Consider the following 18215-nt stretch of genomic DNA (forward strand, 5'->3'; position numbering starts at 1 on the left):
TTTAAGCCGTTTGACTAGATGCAGAGGAGCAGAAGAAATGTGAGCACAACGAGGAACCGCTGCACAAGCATTAGTCCAACATAGAGGAATGGGCTTGTAGTTGGGTGGGATGCGTACAGGGCCATATACAAGCAGCATAGGTGCATGCTGGAAGCTTCTATATTTGCTTGTTAATAGGCGCTGGTCCCACCTCACTTTCTAGGGAATTACCAAAAGTACAGTCGAAAGGGGTCAGAAAGTAAGAGTGCCTCGTGTGCTGCAATGACATGGTGTGGTGAGGGCGCTCTGCTAGCAGCAGGAATTCTTCGGTATTCACTGGGTCCCGTATAAAAAAAAGGAAGGAAGCACATTCTTTAAGCGGAGATTGAGTGTGTGGGGGATTCAGAATACTTCGACATAAAAACATTGGGTTTGTTGAAGGGCTTCTTTACAAGCACTTTGATATATTATTGATTGCAAGCCCTGCTTCCACAAGACAGTGAGATGGGGGCACTTAACCTGTCGGCAAGTGTTAGACTGCTAGCGGGACAACTCCAGAAGAATCATTAGCACAGATAACTTATTCCCCCTCTCGATATAAGTAACAGTTTTAGGCTCACCGGCCACTAACGAATACTTTAATCTTGTGGGGTTAGTCAGTTTAAAATCTACTCCCTGGAGCAACAGCTGCAATGGGCGGACCGAGAACGAGTTGAAAAATAATAACAAAGTGAGCAAGAACGGTGCAGACTAAGACACTGTAATCATACAGAATGTACAGAGAAATAAATACCTGCACACGCCCTTTCTCAACCTCTTCCCTTGGGGGAACATGTGTTGGAGGTCTACGAAAATAAAAAAAGAATATGGAGGCCATTAAGCTCAGCTGCCATGCATAGCCCCAACTCCACCCACACTGACAAAAAGACTGGTGTTTGAAGGGGGCCAGGGGGGTTATTCAAGGGAGGACCAGAGCAGAAAGCACATGTGCTTGGTCACTGATTTGTTTTAAGAAACAAAAATGCTGCTGCTTGGCATGCACTGGTTTCATCCACGTTCAGGAACATTTCAAATATTGAGGAAAAGAAAAGATACAGAAGTATATTAAAAGTGAAAAGTGGGACGAAAAGTATTTCAAAGTAATTTCAAATTGGAATTCAAAAAATGTATTTTATTTATTTTCTTAAAAGCAGACCATACACACAGAAGAACAATTAATATCTTTGAACATCCTGTGATAGAAAAACAGCTGCGACATATTTGATAACACTGGACAAATCAGCAACAATCTAAGACGACCAACAAACCAAGGTCTTGAAACTGGTTCTCCTTTGCTTCTGCAGACTACTTTCCTACGCTCCCCAATCATTTTCTTGCCCAAGGTGAATGAAAAGCGTCTCTCACCTAGATTCTCCACAAAGTTCTCCAGAGCATAGTATGCCTTGGCGAGGTGCCCAGAGCGAGACTGTTCCAAGACGGCCAAGTAGTTCAAAAGAAGAGGCATAATTTCATCTGAAAACTTAATGATGTCCGGCTAACAAGAGCGAGAGAAAAACAGACAAAGTGAGAGTAGGCACAAACTGGAAAGTCAAGTGAAAACAGAAAGCAGTAATGTCATAACAGGAATCCTACAGTTCACTAGGATGCAAATGATCTGGCTCATCATCATTGCTTCAGGGTAGAGATTCAGGCACACATGTGTAGGGCTGTTTTACAGTTGTATTTGAAGGTTCCTTAACTCCTAATGTAACTTAATGCTAGTGTACCTTGGAAAATATTTCGTTCTCAATGTCACATAAAATGGAAACTTCATTTAGTGGAGCGCTTTCTTTAAAAAGGGTAGTAGGAGTTGTTGCATAAAACCAAGATGTCGAATTCTGGTGAAAGGTTAAATACCCAGCATATGAAGCAATGTACTCCTAAGCGATAGTTTATTTTTCTCCAAACTTCAGGGACAACATTGCAGCAAGGGCATAGGACAACAACAAGTTGTGCATCAGCATTAAGTTAAACAAAAAGCTATGCAGGCACACGTACCAATGCACTATGCAAGCTTATGATTCAGCCTATTGTGATCTCCTTGCCTATAACCTACTGTGATCCCCCTGCAAAGTCTAATTTCTAGCGAAAGAAAGTGAATTAGCCCTTTGGCGTGATTTACCTGCATAACTGCATTTATGTTTAGGTTGCTCATTGTTAAGAAACAACTATCCTATTTAGTGATTTTTGCATTTACTACATTTATGTTTAGCATACCCTTGACAGAAAGCGAACCAGCCTACTCGCATAACCACATTAGTGACCAGATAGAACCTCATTAGACCCTCATACGCCTTCGTACTCCAAACTATAAACCTAGTCTTGTTTATTCATATGCCACCACTTAGAAGGTGCACCTCAATTTATAATAAGCCACCTCCCTTGCAATATCACATCATGAGCATTATAGCCTGTAGCCTCTTAACCCATATATGTCTACTGCTCATTATCCACCTGACATCTCGCAGTGGCCACCCTACAACCAACAAGCGAGCGGTGCACTATTCAACCAACATATTCTTAGTCACCCCCACCACTATGGATTGCCCTGACCGAGTCCCTCAAGCTGGCCTCAAAGTAATCCATGTATTCTACCCTTCAGAAACTCGACTCTGAGCGAGACTTACGAGACTCCACGAGCCTCTGAATAGAACCCTACCCCAGCCAAAAAAAGATCCATTAACCAGAGGGTAAATATTACCCACCACAATAACCTGAGGCCTCTAACTACTAAAATAAAACCTACCCAATCTACTATAGTGGCCCCCCTCTTACAGGAGGATTAATAAATGCAAGATCCGTGACTGCGCACGCCACGTATATCTGCGACTTGACATCGGCCGATAATCTGGACTTTCTTGTTATCACAGAGTCTTGGCTGTATGACGCAGCAGAACCCCTACTTTCTTTAGCAATCCCGGATGGTTACACCATACTGAGACAGGACAGAACTAATATGCGAGGCGGCGGCATTGCTGTCATCGCTAAGACTAGCCTAGGTATGAGAACCACACCCACCCTAGTTTCTGAATCATGTGAAGTGCTCACTATCAAACTTTCTCTACTTAACTCCCAGACATTGACTATCCACCTCATCTACACACCACCTGGACCCATAGGAACATTCAAGGAGGCTATCTACAGCCTACTCTCCAATAACCTTAAAATATCTTCACAATTACTTGTTCTAGGGGACTTTAATCTGGGATACAATGAGCCCCTAGACAAATACGCCACCACCGTTGCCAACATTCTCTCTGAACTGGGTAGAACTAAACAAATTCTCGAACCCACTCATACCAAAGGGAGAATTCTTGATTGGCTGGCAGATTACAACTGCACCGCCAATATCAAATCCATCTCCCCACAACCTTGTACAGACCACTTCCTCCTGTCCTTCGAACTCTCCACCTCTAGACCACTCTCTTCAGTTCCCACCATGGCCCTGCCATGTCCAACAAGGAATAAAAAGGGTATCACTAAGGACAAAGTGATTTCCGCTATCCTACCCACTCTTAACCAATTAGCGGATCACCTAGACCCGGAAACGCTCGTCGACGAGTACAATAATATTATGTTAACTACACTCGACAACATAGCCCCTCTAAAACTCAGACCGAGTAAACCCAAATCCCATCTAAATAAATGGTTCAACCCCGAACTAAAAGGATTTACGACAACTTAAGAGGACATGTGAAACCTCATGGAGGCTAATCCCCCTCAGAAGACCACAAAAATAAACTAATGGAAATCTCCCACTACAAAAAGAAATCCACCTGGCCAAGCAAAACTCATAACAAGCGTATATCTAATGCTAATTCGAGTATGAGGGAACTGTTCACCATCCTCAAGGAATCAGAGTCACCCATCCCCATTCTGGAGACATGCTCCAAAGATAAAACATGATGCTCCAATATACAACAAGCACTATCAAATAAAGTAACTATGCTCCAAAATAAAACAGTTAAGAAAAAAAGACACTCTCAATCAACAATTCCCGATTAACAATCTGAACACCGACCCCCCTTCAAAAGAACAGGACTCAGCTCTGCGATTCAGGTTCTTAAAAACCTCTATGCTTGCACAAGAGATATCCTGGCTCGGGCGAATTAACGCGGTCAAAAAGATTCTTCTTCCAAAGCTTTTATACTCCTTTCATGCCCTTCCTATAGCAATTCCTGAGCATGAGCTCCTCATACTCCAAAAATAAATTAGCAGGTTCATATGGCAAGGGAAACAACCGAGGCTCCCACGCAAACTGCTTACGAGGGGGAAACCATCTGGAACCCTTGGGCTCCCTTCTATTTCGAGATACTTTAGAGCTGCACAGGTGGCAGGTTTGCTGAGCTGGTCAGGGCCACCTATACATTGGCCTAATTGGTGTGAAATCGAACAGGCTGAATCTGCCACACCCTTACGCTTCCTCCCATTTCTCCCAAAAGAAGCACATACTCGCCAAACCTCTCTCCTCCCAACCATGAAAAATACACTGCAGTGCTGGGGAAAAGCTTCCGCACAACGAGGCATTCCGACAGGTCTGGGTCCCCTATCGCCTATTACTCAGAATCTGGCTTTCACCCCGGGCCTTCAACCTAATGCATACCACAACTGGTAGCAGGGGACACCCCTAAGGTTACGGGATCTCTACGAAAACTCTATACCCTTGACTTTTGAGCAATGTAAGTCGAAATTTGGGATCCCCGAATCAGAAAGGTTTCCGATACTTGCAGTTGCGCCATTGGATCTCACACCTGAGCGTGAAACAAGCAGCTAATAGACCCCCGACAGGGATCGAATTGACGGTGCTAGAGGGCCAGCAGACCAATAGAATAGCTACCTGCTACCGCCTTTTGGAAAACGCCCCGATGGAAGAGAAATTACCATACATGCTCGCATGGGAAAAGGAATTGGGGATTACAATCCCCCTACACTCCTGGCAGAGGATTTGGAATAGGGCCCACAAAATCTCACGGTGCACAGCGATTAGGGAAGGCGCTCTTAAACTATGCTACCGCTGGTACCTATCTCCACATAGACTTCACGCAATGAACCCCGAGATTCCAGACACGTGTTGGCATGATGTGGGGAAAGGGGAGATTTAGGCCACATGTGGTGGCATTGCCCAATTATACAAACATTCTGGTTGGAGAAAAGATCCAAAATCAAAGACGTTTGCGGGGCACTACTTCCAATGGACCCCCAAATCCTGTTGTTGGGCGACTCTCCTGATGATGTTTATTATCCATTGTCTGGCCCGAGAGCCGAACTAATCTCCCACCTTCTCATGGCTGCTAGGCTCACTCGAGCCCAATTTTGGAAGGAGGTGGAGGGCCCACACACAGCATACTGGTGGGTCAAAATTTGGGAATTACTTGCCATGGAAAAATTGACAGCCACAATTGATAAGAAGCTCCCTAAATTTATGAATACATGGGGCCCTTTCCTAGAATATGTGGCAGAAAGGGAGCATATGTTTTTTCAGCCAAAACTGGTAAAACGCTTGTTGAACCCATGACGACGATCCGAGAGTATATAAAACGTATGTTTCGAATAAGCAAAGAAGACACAATGTGCCTTTTTTTTTCTCTTTCTTTCTCACTCTACCCTAGATTTCCTTGGAACAGTACGTAGACTCAACGCGAATTGATCTTGTTCAAACTGTTTCATAAGAATTTATTACCAAGTTTATGAGCAACAGTTGTATTGTTAAATAAGACAAAAGGAAGTCCTGACACATGAATGGTGAACAGCTATACCGCTTTTTGTTTGCTTGTTATTGAATTATATGTTATGTGATCCGGGATTTCAATAAAAAAATAAATTTAAAAGAAAAAAAAAAATCTATGCTTGAGGTAGAGAAAGTTATCCTCTCTCTCAAGCCATCCAACTGCCAAGGCGACCTCTGCCCTGCCCAACCTATAAAATACGCTGGCAGAGATCTCCCCCCATTTGTATCGAAACTTATCAACGCTCCATTTGCATCGGGCACTGTGCCTACCAACTTGAAACAATCTTGGGTACTCGCTCTGCTTAAAAAGCAAACCCTAGACCCACTTATACCTACTAACTACCGTCCCATTACGACAGTCCCATTTTTGCTTAAAATCCTGGACAAGATTGCTTACAACCAAATTCAAAAATTCTAGGAACAGCATAAGCTCCTAGGAGCAGGTCAATCAGGATTCCGACCACAACATGGTACTGAGACTGCCCTCATCGATTTGAAGGCACAAATAAATGAACTACAAGACAAAGGTAAAACAGCCCTTCTCCTGTTGCTGGACCTTTCGGCTGCATTCGACCTTGTCGACCACAAGGTCCTTAGCCACCTAGACTCAGCTGCACATTTTTTCAAAGACGCTATAACCTGGATTGAGTCTTTCCTTATCGACAGGTAAATGTTACAGTCCGGTAAATGTTGCACGAGGAAAACGTGTTGTTTTGTCTCTCTTTACAGATGCGGCACGTGAAAATATGGAGAGTCACAAAAGGATGCCTCCGGTGGTAAATCAGGTAAGTCTATGGTGGTAAGAATTATATTTGTTGGTTCCCTCGGCTCACCTTGTGGTTTTCTTTTGTCTCCTAGGTGCCGAAGTTCGGCGAAGAAATGATGGAGGCAGCGCTGACCCGAAGGATGCTGTGAAGACTGGTGAGTATGGTGCGGCGGTGCAGCTGGAGGTGCGGCGCGTGCAGAAATGATGTTCTTTACAGGTCCGGAGACAAGATGGATCCAGAATCAGGTGTGGAATAGAAATAAGTTTGTTTTCTAACCTTGTCCCTTTCTTTCCTCTTTGTTTTAGGAACTCCGGATTCGAGGCGGGCGTGGCAGAAGACTGGATGCAGGCACGGTGAGTGTTACGCTGCTGGATGCAGAATAACGCGAAGCGTGTGTTGCTGATCGGGCGTGGTTTAAATAGCCTCAAAAGTAGTCCCAGGTAAGACATCCCTAGAACCACACCCGAGTAAAAAATAGTCCCTGTAGAAAAATAGTCCCTTTCAGGCTTCATGTTGGATTGGAGTCATTTGCAGCATGGTCTGCCTGAGGTAAGTAATGACTGAGCCTGGCGCCTCAGGCGCCAGGACTGATTCCTACTATGAGCCTGGCACCTAAGGCACCAGGACTGAACCCAGATAGCCCCTAGCCGGGGGTTGCTGAGTGTTTGACTAAATGTCTAGATGCCTGCTTCCGGGGCTGATGGGCTTGGTCCGGATGCCTGGGGGTAGGCATCATGACATCTGCATTAGCCTGCCTAAGATGTAGTCCAGCATTTAGGTAGACCTTTTTCCCAAAGGCCTCCAACGTCCTGTCCTCTTTTGCAAGCTGGGGTAGTTGTGCTTGAAGAGGTAGACCTGCGGCTTCGAGTACATAGACGCTGAAGCCATTACTGAAGAGTGAGGCTGAGGTTGTGCAGACAATAGTAGTCACCCTCTAACTTGTCTATATTTGCGGTCCAGTCTTAGTAGTTTGTGTGGTGTAAGGTATGGCCCAGCTCTTTTTCGCCAACGCCTCCACGTCTTTTTGAAGGGGTAGGCCTGATCAGGTTGAGGCCCTTTGCGTTAACAGCTATGCCAGAACCCTCGCCTCAGGTAGCTCCTGCTGGGGCTGTGGTATACATAGGTATTCAGCCGAACCTGCCAGCCTGTCATGGAAGGCTTGCGTGGACATGGATGCCTCCTAGCCATCCTCCTCATCTCTATCTGTGGGATCTGTCCGCCCAGAGTTTCGACACCAGCCTTAGGATTCAATGCTCAATGTGTTTTGTCTGTTTGTGGGACAGGAGGGGAGACCTCTGGAACGTGCTGCAGGAACGGGTCTGTCCATGGAGGGGGCTGCTGAGGCGCCTACACTGGTGCAGGAGGCGGCCCTGGAAGCGGGTGAATTTGCACCGGGGTAGGTGGTTGCACTATGACGGGCGATGGTCCGGCATCATCTATTTAATGAGGCCTTTGAGTATTCCAGCCATCTGCTACGACTTCATGAGGGTCATTAATTTTTCAAAGAACCGCTCATCTCACACCGGGGAAGAGCGGTCTGATGCTGTGGGCCGAGTCCTTCCGGTTCCCTATCTGGCTTGCGCATGTAGCATGCCTCTGTATAAAGGACCGATAATTAAGATACTGATATGCCGTGCACCAAGACATCCGAGGTGTGTGCATCAGCTTCGATTCAACCCTAGGGGAAAAGTCCTGCCTCGGTGTGAAGGGCACACTGCTCTGTGTAATCTCAGGTTGGGAAGGACATGCTTTCAAACATGGTGCCATTTTGTCCCCTGGAGCCGCCGTCTTGTCTGGCTTAGTAGGAAAGCGTGGGAACTTTAGGTCTGATGTACCTACATCAGCAGGCACCTGTTTGAACTGGAATGGCTGCTCGGTATTCGTTTGCACCCCAGTTATGGACACAGAAGGCGTGTTGCCCTCAGGCTTGTGCCTGGTAGTACCTCTGCGTAAAGCACCCCCACGGGCCTAGACAAAGTGTCAGAGCAATGCCTCTCGGGAAGACTCCCGATGCCAGAACCTTGCGGTGCTTCCGCCCAGGATTCGGTGAGAGAAACCCAAGGGCATCTTCACACCTACTCCCCTTGGATCCTCTTCTCAGGTGGCCTGGGAAAGGACAACACTTTTGGATCCTGACCCTGGGGGTGGAGATGCGAGGGAGGATCACCTTGGTGGCGAGTCCTTGGGGAAGAGGATCTCTATGGGCGAGGATGGTATGCCATTATCCCTTGTGATAATAAACCCTCCCCTGCCTTCATAGGTTGTTGCCATTCAGCTCCTCTTATTACCCCTCAGTTACACCACTCTGGCACTGAGACGAGGAAGAGGCCAGGAAACTATTGCAAGGGTCGGGCATGTCCAGTGAATAGAAGTAGGCAGGGTCAGGCAACTGACCTCAAGGGCTTGCACCTGCAACCTATTAACAGGTCACATGTGCCTAAAAGGTGGAAGCGCCAGCAAGAAGGGCAAACCAGCAGGAGAGAGGGGCATGAGAGTGGAGAATTCCTGCCCAGCAGGGGGCTGCCAAAGAGTCCTGAGCAGAGACCGAGGCGCTGGGGCCCGAGCAGGCCGTTAGAGGGTCAAAGCTGGAGCTGCGAGGCACGGAAGACTCCAGAGTGCTGCAGGCCACCGGTAGCGTCCGTGGGAGAAGATCAGAGCTATCGGCAACCCACAACAGTTTACAGAATGCGAGCGCTGCTCGGGTAGCTCCTGACAATTGTGCGGAGAAGCTGAGGACCAGTGAGTGAATTGAAGGGAACACTTTTAGCAGGGTGCTCCTGGGGCTACAACTAGGCATATGGTGATGGTGGATTAACTGAAATGTGTGCAATTAATTGTGAACCCAAAGTGAGGGGTGTTGAACACCGAGCAAACTTTGAAACTTGAATATAAAGCAAAAATTATTGCATACCAAATTAAAGGAAAGCTTTGATGAACCTACGAATGAAATGAAAGCAAATGTGAAACACAAGTAGTGAACATTTAAAGACGAAGGATGAATCATTTTGAATAAAGTAAAAAGCAAGTGATGAGCACTTAATGAAGATTGTGAAAGCAAGGTGGAAGAGTGAGCACCACGGAGTGAGTTGTGTGGAAGAACACACTGTGACAAAGCCAAAAGACTGTCAAGGAGAATCCAAAGTAAATGCAAACCAAAACACAGGTGCAGTGAGAGAGAAACCTGTGTAGGCAAGAAAAGCTAGGGTTATAGGTTGCGTGACCTGTAATGGGTGGACGGTGTGGTCCAAAAAATGTGTCTACACCAAGGATGCCCTATCTGGAAAAGCCAAGGAAAGTAAAGAAATTTCACTTGTGAATTAAATTGCTGAGGTGAATGTGAAAGATAGCAATCTGTATAAACCATCGAAGAGCCTGAAGGACTATAACGTTGATCTGGAGCTGGTTTTAAGAATTAATAGACATGAACTGATTGCGAATTAATAAGCTGGAAGAGCTGACATCTTGGGAAAGGGAAACCCGAGACTTTGAGAACTGTGTTGTCACCTTAGGGAAGGGAACCGAGAAGCCTTGTTTGGAACTGTGTGGTCTTCTTGGGGAAGGGAACCTGGAGGCTTTTTGGAACTGCTTTGAACTTTGTGATGGGGAGCAGGAAAGTAAGCCAAGAGCTGGAAGAAGCGCAGAACTTTATTTGGAACACTATTTCTTTTGATGCGGACATCCCTACACATTGTTTAGCTTTAGTTTTGAGGGCTAGTATATGTTTTGGACACAGACTTAAGCTGAACTTACTGACTCAGACTATCCTTCGTTTCTTTAGGTAGGGGAATCCCACCATAGCATAGGGCAAGTTAGGCCTTAAACCATCCTAACAATTAAGTTAATAAAAGTATTTTATTTGAACCTTGAATCTGTTGTCTGTGTTTTGCTTCATGATGCTTTTACACCGGAAGGGTCTTTCGAAGCCTCGGGCCCCTGACTGGTACAAGGATCTGTACGATCCATCCCACTTGGGGTATTCGCTGCTCTGGTGGTGATCTTGAAAAAAGCTCCCTCCACCTGGCGAGAAGATTCTTCAATGACAGCAGAGTGAGTACATCGCAAGTGAACAGGTTTCCCAGCGGTGATCCTCATCTAATCACAGGTGGCAGAGAGCATGCAGATCTAATGCCGGGAACGACCCATCACAGAACAATCACCGACTGAAGCCTGTCTGCACTGAATGCCCTGGGGAAGCGAGACACCAGAGGCCTGAGAAAATGTAGAAGAAATTAAGAAAAAAGGAAGAATATGGAAAAGCAAGTTTCCGAAGAATAGCTGGCACATGGAATTACGAGGGAAAAAGCCTCAACCACTAATGTGCTGAAGTAGGTCCGCTCCCGTCGCTACGGAAAAGAGGACTGAGTTGATGCGCCGGAGGGTGGAGCCAGCGGAGCACACACTACTGGTATCACACCTCTGCATGCATCTAAATTTAAAGGGGAAAGACTTTTATGTGAAAACAGGTTCAGTTCCAGTCCCTAGCCAGGGACGCCAGACCCAGTGTGGAGGAAAAAGGAACGGGAGGTAGGAGTATATATATCCCCCTAAAGGATCAGTTATGTGATGTACAGGAGAGGTAGAGTGGAAAACTGAGACTGAAGTCTATGCGACTTGAAGGGCCTAGGGTCTTCATCTAAGAGAGCATACCTTGTATGCGTTCTCTTATCAAATCTGTCTCAGAAATCAATGAATTCAGACACCATTTCCATACATTCCTCAACCCCTGCCCAAGTCCAGGTCCCTATAGCTGGAATTTCAGGGAGCGGGAAAGCAAATTCATCTTCAACATGACCTTTATTACCCTGTAAGGACTGCGACACAGGGAAGAGGCCTACCCCTCAGATAGAACTGGAGGAGCGGGGGCCATGAACATAGGAATCAGGCTGTGTAAGTGTCTTACAGAACTTCTTCAATTTTGGGTGACTTAACTGATGACGCGTGTTTCGACTGGGCTTACGATGTGTCTGAAACAGGCGTCAAACATTTAGGTGGGGCACCCTGGGAAGTCGAAGACTTCGAACCATGTGCTAAACATGGAGGCTGAAGCGCACAGGGTCGAGAACCGGAGGGTTTTCCAGGTTTTGCCTAAGATTTTGACAGGCCTGCGGGTGCAGTCTGCTTTTCGACGGTAGAGTAGAGGGATGCTGGGGTGTTGTGTGCTTTGCCTTGGTGTGAGCATGTGTGCTCTCGTCGCCAGTGGGCGATATCCCTGTAGCAGTGCGTTCAGCATGCCTAGTGGGGCTGGGGTCAGGCATGCAGGAGTTTGAGGATTCTGCAACAATGTATTCGGCCTTCGAACTGTAGCCGTGGCTGCGGAGGGTTCCTCGTCCGATGCGACTGCGCCAATGGGGCAACTGGATTCGCCCTGCATTACATAGGCCGCATGCAGCTTAGTGTGCCGTTTGATAAGTGCCTTGGGCTTAAAGAGTCGACAGCAAATGCAACACCGCTTTTGTGGTCATGAGGTAAACAGTTGTTGCACTCTTTGAGAGTGTCCCTCCAAGGAAACTTCCTATTACAGGAAGTGAAACATTTTAATGGAGTTATTAATAGTTACTCACTGTAGTGACTAACGTACTCTTAGTTCATAGTCACCTTTCCTCCATACTGTATGGGCATCCCTCACGAGGGATGGGAGACTGAAACTTTTTCACCAGAAACACATTCTTCCCCTTTAAATTTAGAGGCGCAGCCCTGGGAGCATGCACTCGCATGACTCCACCCACCGGCGCCACCCCTCAGGTCCATTGACATCTCGACAATATGCAGCATTGCCTAATGACACCAGTATTATTAAGGGAGGAGGGGTGTGGGGGGGATGGTGGGACCTATGGAGGAAAGGGGACTATGGACTAAGAGTACGTTAGTCACTATGGTGAGTAACTGTTAATTACTCTTACAGCCCGTACCCTTTCCTCCATAGTCTATGGGCAATTACAACTGAGTGTAGCCCTAGGGTGGAGAGGAGACCCTCCTTAAGCAAACACGTTTCTCAAAACCGCCTCACCGAAAGCCGCGTCTGACCTAGATGCGACGTCCAGACAGTAGTGCTTGCAAAAAGCTGAGGGGGTGGCTCAGGTGGCCGCCCTACTGATGACCTGCTACGGAACATGGCGATGGAATGCAATAGAGATGCTCTTGGCCCTGATAGTATGAGCATGCAAATTAGCCGGAACTGGCTTATGCTGCCCCTCATAGGCCTCCTTGATGGCCGTGAACATCCACCTAGAGATGAAGGCCTTGGAAGCCCGATACCCTGGCCTTGCACCTCCGAAAGTGACAAAAAGGGCATCAGACTTGGGGAAATCCCTGGTTCTGTCCAAGAAATACTTCAGAACCCGTCTGACATCGAGGCGATGCAACACACTCTGAGGTTCATCCTTGGGATCGGAGAAGAAAGTAGGTAGAACAATCTCCTTGTTAAGGTGGAAGGCGGATGAGACCTTGGGTAGGAAGGCAAGGTGTGTCCGGAAGACCACCTTGTCCTTGTGAAAAATGGTGTAGGGCTCTGAGGCCACGAGGGTCTGGATCTTGCTGACCCTCCGAGCTAAGGTGAGGCCCACGAGCAGTGCTGTCTTTAGGGTTACCCACTTGATGTTCGCGGAAGCCATTGTCTCAAACGGTTTGTGGGCCAAAGCACCCAATACCACGTTGAGGTCCCAGGCTGGGTGAGGCCTCTGTATGGGCGGGTAGTCTGGAGACCTGCTAGGTGCCGCTTGACTACCGGGTTTGAGGAGGAAAATAGACCCTCCTCCGAATTCCTGTAGGCACCTATGGCTGCCAGGTAAGAGCGACATTAGTCGACTTACACTCAGGAGTGTGCGAGATGTGCCGAAAAAGGAGAGGACATCATCCAAAGAGCACTTGAGCTGGCCCAATGACAGAATCTAGACCATTTGCGTTGTATTGGGTCCTGGTAGCTTTGCTTCTGGCGACTTGTATGATCTCCAGGTTAGCCTGCGATAGGTTCAAGTGTTTCAGAGTGACATGTTCATGAACCACGCTGCAAGGGCTAGCTTGTGGGGAGTGGGGTGGAGGACCCTGCCCCCCTGCTGTGTCCGGGGCAGAGCTGGGCCCAGCGATAGGTGAATGGGAGGCCTGTCTGATAGGCTGAGCAACTCCGAGAACTATGGGCTCGCTGGCCACAAGGGAGCTATCAAAATGATGCTCAGGTGACACGATTGCTTTATCCTGCAGATCACCCTGTGGACCAGGGGGTGGGCGGGAAGGCGTAAGCCCACTGTAGCTGGAAGGCATCCCCCAGGGTGCCAGGCCCTGCCCAGAGGTGAACTGCTGGCATTTCCTGTTGACGTGGGAGGCAAACAGATCCACTTGGGGGTGCCCCCATGTGCGGAGGATTTCCTCCAAAACTAGGTAGTTCAATTGCCACTCTTAATTGTCTGCCACCAGTCTGCTGAGTCTGTCGGCCTCCAGGTTGGCTTGCCCCGGGAGGTGGACAGCTATGAGGTAGATGTAGTTCTCCAGGACCCACTCCCACATGCTAATCGCGAGGTTGCAAAGTGGAGGGCATCTGGTACCACACTGCTTGTTCACATAGTACATGCTGGTGGAGTTGTCCGTCTGGATAGGTACGGTCTTGCCCTCTATGAGAGGGAAGGCTTTGAGGGCCATCCATATGGCCGTCAATTCTAGCCTGTTGCTGTGGGTTCCTGTTCCAGCCGGGCCAAGACTCCATTAACGCTGTAGTTGTCCAGAGTGGCTCCCCAGCCCTCGAGGGAGGAGTCAGTCGTGACAGTGACCTGAGGGAGAGGCTGCCGGAAGGGCTTGCTCTGCCGTCGGTTGAAGTCTGCGGACCACCAGAGGACGTGCTGGTGAGGAGACGTAGGAATGTCCACAGGCTCCGATTGTGAGCCCCTCTCCTGATTCCAGGAAGCTGCGAAGTGCAACAGTAGCCTCCTCATCCAGAGTCTCATGTGGGGGACGGCCAGAAGAACTGCCGCCTTAATACCTAGTCGGTGGTGGAACCACCAGGCCGAAGTCACAGTCCTGGAGAGGCAGTGAATAGTAGATATCTTGATGGCCGTGATCTTGTCCTCTGAGGGGAAACGCCCTCTCGGAGACAGTGTCCCACATGAGGCCAGGAAGGTCAGTTTCTGCGTGGGTTGCAGCTGAGACTTCTTGAGATTGATAGTAAACCCCAGGTTGTGGAGTGTGCTCATAAGCGCAGAGGAGGTGTGAAGAACCACCTCCGGAGATGATGCCCTGACGAGCCAGTCATCGAGGCATGGGTAGATGTGGTGCCGCTGGGCCCTGAGGAGAGCCGCCACTGCATTCATCAGTCTGGTGAATACCCTGGGGGCTGAGTTGAGGCCAAAGAGTAGAACCTTGTACTGGCAATGGCAGCCCATGATCCTGAAGCGCAGGAAGGACCGATGATGCTGCCAAATCGGGCCGTGTAGATAAGCACCCTTGAGATCCAGGGAGCAGATCCAGTCTCCCCTGTTCAGTGTCTCCGCAATGAGAGCTGGCGTAACCATCTTTAATTTTTGTAGAGGTAGAGAGGGGTTGAGGGTGAAAAGGTCCAACAGAACTGTCAGGCCAGCCTGGTTCTTCTGTATGGTGAAAATCTTGGAATAGTAGCCCAATCCTCAGAGGCTGGGACTTCTTCCACTGCCTGGCTCTCGACGAGCGAGGGACTTCCGCCAGCAGAGTTGCTGTCCCAATCTGTGGAAGAGGAGGGAGGAGAGGGAGGGATCGGTAGGCAGTACCCCTTAGAGATTACAGATAGGATCCATGGGTCTGAAAATTTTGCCACCAAAATTGCACGTGTGAGGCAAGCCTGCCCCACACCAGCACCAGAGACACGTGGATCCGAAGGGGCGTGACATGCCTTTTTTCCCTCTGAGGCTGCTGAGGAGGAGGGGGATTGGAAAAACCCCCACCCCCCCTCCTTTTTTGTTATTTCCTCCGATGCTGACTCGGCGAACTGTCAGGTTAACTGGAGCTCTGCTACTGGAAGCCTCAGAACCCTCCAGGCACCCGACCCTTGTCCGAGCATGGGTTGGACTGTGTGTACGCCTTGGGCGTGGCCTTCGGAAGAATAAAGATTCTGTGAGCCGTTTGTCTTTTTATCCAATTCTTCATCCGTGCAGTAGTGAAAGAGGTCACTACCCTTGAATGGAAGGACCAATATGCGTTCCTGGACGTCCGTGTTGAACTTCGTAGCCCGGACATCCTTCTCATGTCTGTAGCGATGCAGATGGCCCGGCCAGAGGTATCGATATGGGCCACTGAGGACTCCATGTTGTCAGACTCTACCAGCCTGGCTTCTCCTAGTCACGCTTTGAAACAAGCCTGGCTTTGGGTTGGGAGTTCCGGGAGGAAGTCTGAAATTTCCCGCCAGAGCCTTTGGTTAGCAGCTGCCAGCATGGCATTGGCGCTGGCTTGAAGCAGGGAGACGTTGGGAGTACAGCCTTTTCCGTAAACCTCCAAGATATTCTCTTCCTTGCCTAGCAGCGCTGAGGATTAGAGGTGGCCAAGGATGACTGAGGCTTAGAATAGAGTGACGCCGCAGCGATCCACGGGGAGTGAGGCTGAGCCGAAAGCAAGAGTGTATCCCCTCGGTAGCTGCCTGTACTTGGCGTTGAGGCGCCGATTGACAGGTTGGGTAGAGTGCGGCTTGAGCCACCACTGCTAGGCCAGGGTAACAACGTCCTTCTGCATCGGGATCCCCGTCTTGGAGGGGGGTCTTGGCGTGAGGACTTCTGCCAGGACCCCCTCTTCGGGCTGCTCAACCTCTGTCTGAGGAAAGCCCATGTATTCTGCCATGGCTGCAAGGCGCTCGTGGAAGTCCTTCGCTGACGATGGTGTGTCGGGGCTGCTTCCTCGTCTGTGTCCACCTGCGTGCTCGGAGGATCCAGAACTGGTGGAAGCGCTGGGGCCTGGAGCACCGGAGCCATTGGAGGAATGACTAAAGGTATAGGTGGGTGACCTGAGGGAGCATGTCCCCGATAGCATCCCGAAGGATATTTTGCATCTGGGGCGTTCGCATCGGCACCGTAAACCTTTAAGAACCCGTCTTCGGAAGCTGAGGAGGTGGCAGGAGATATTGATGGAGTGGTCATGGGCTGCTGGTCCCAGGGCGCACTCTGTCTAGGATGCAGGGGGAACCTGCCCTGCGCTGCTGATGGGTAAGCTGTAGGCCACGTACCTGGTTGACCACAGTCCCACCTTGTGACTCGTTCCTCGACCTGCTCTGCTAGAGGAGGCATCGGACAAACAGACATTTGGTCTGGCACGGCAGCCATTTTGTGGATCTGCGTGCCACGTGCCGAAGCCGTGGTGCCTGGCTCGCTGGAACCAGCCCCATCAAAAACGCTTGGTGTTGGATCGTAAGGCTTATCCTGGAAGGCGTAAAGCCCTCAGCAGAACTGCCGGTAGTGCTGCGTGAAGGCACTCCCTCGGACATGATGCCGGTACTAGGGCGTTGCCCCTCGGGAGTAGCCCCGGTACAAGAGCCATGCGGTCCCTCAGCAACAATACCGGGAGGATCCGGAGACCCCTCAGCCAAAAGGCCGGTAGCTGGACTAGCCTCTGTATGTGTGCTGGTACTAGAGTCCGACAGGCCCCTCCTGGTCGGGCACTTCTTGGGAAAGGAGTTGCCCTTGTGGGGTGCGATGGTGAATGGAGGCCTTAGGCCTCGAACAAATTTTGACAAAGTCCTTCACGTCCTTAGGAGGTGACGTCTGGAAGAGCTCTCTCCACCTAGCTAGCCTGTTCTTCAGTGCCTGAGGTGTCAAGGCGTTGCATGCTGAGCAACCTTCCCAGCCGTGGTCGGGGCCAAAGCAGTTGAGGCGTGGCGGTCTGATGTGGGGAAGAGCCCCTCGCAGGCTGGACACCCGCTGAAGCCAGTCGAAGTCGACATGCACCAGGGAGGAGCGTGGCGTGGCGTCGGAGGACCAAGTATCTAGAAGAAAAATAAAAGACAAGATCGAAGAATATCCGGGGAAGAGCGCGTGGTATTACATGGCCGAAAGCCAAACTCTGGAGCGCTGGTGAAATCGGCCCGTTCCTGTCAACGCGGAAAAGGGGGCTGAGGAGTGGTGCCAGAGTCAGGAGAGCACATGCTCCCAGGGCCGTGCCCCAGCGCGCCTCTAAATTTAAAGGGGAAGAAGGTTTTTCTGGTGAAAAAGGTTCCGTCTGCCGTACCTCGCGAAGGACGCCCATACAGTATGTAGGAAAGGGGACAGGACGTAAGAGTACTCTCAATTATTGAGCAGAGAAATAGCAGCCAGACAAAGGAAAGAAAGGGGAAGAATACGAAAAGGCATTGTCTAATGGAAGATGTTCAAAAGAAAAGTCCTACCACTCTCCCTACTGTTAAAGGCTGAAGACTGATGGTTAAGGCCGCAGCCAGCCATCGAGAATTCAATAGTGGAAATCTGCAGACGAGAACCTGGAAATGGCAGTCGAACGTCAAATGGGAGCGAAGACAAGATGGATATTAATTTTAGCAATAAATCTCACGTTCTGCATTATTTTGACCCACCAGTAACGTGGAAAAAACAATCTGGGGGGGCTTCAACACGTGATGGATCATGGATACAATATATATCACAGTAGGGATAGTGTTATAGACACGCCCAGGTTATCGCCCCGTTTCGATGTTTGGACAAAAAAATAACGATGCAATACTCTGCGATTACCACTAGATGTCGGACTATAAGCGCAGCATGTGATTC

At 49.2% G+C, this 18215-nt stretch overlaps 1 protein-coding gene across 1 annotated transcript in view; it reads right to left on the minus strand.

Moving 5' to 3' along the window:
• IPO4 (importin 4) overlaps nucleotides 1-18215 on the minus strand; it is a 3008003-nt gene that overhangs the window by 1703132 nt on the left and 1286656 nt on the right. The window contains exon 14 of the mRNA XM_069633964.1: nucleotides 1384-1513. Within this exon, the coding sequence (XP_069490065.1) occupies nucleotides 1384-1513 (130 nt within the window). The remainder of the gene's footprint in view (nucleotides 1-1383; nucleotides 1514-18215) is intronic.

Source organism: Ambystoma mexicanum, chromosome 13 (assembly GCF_040938575.1).
Source record: "Ambystoma mexicanum isolate Mex_15411 chromosome 13, UKY_AmexF1_1, whole genome shotgun sequence".
NCBI classification, from domain to species: domain Eukaryota; kingdom Metazoa; phylum Chordata; class Amphibia; order Caudata; family Ambystomatidae; genus Ambystoma; species Ambystoma mexicanum.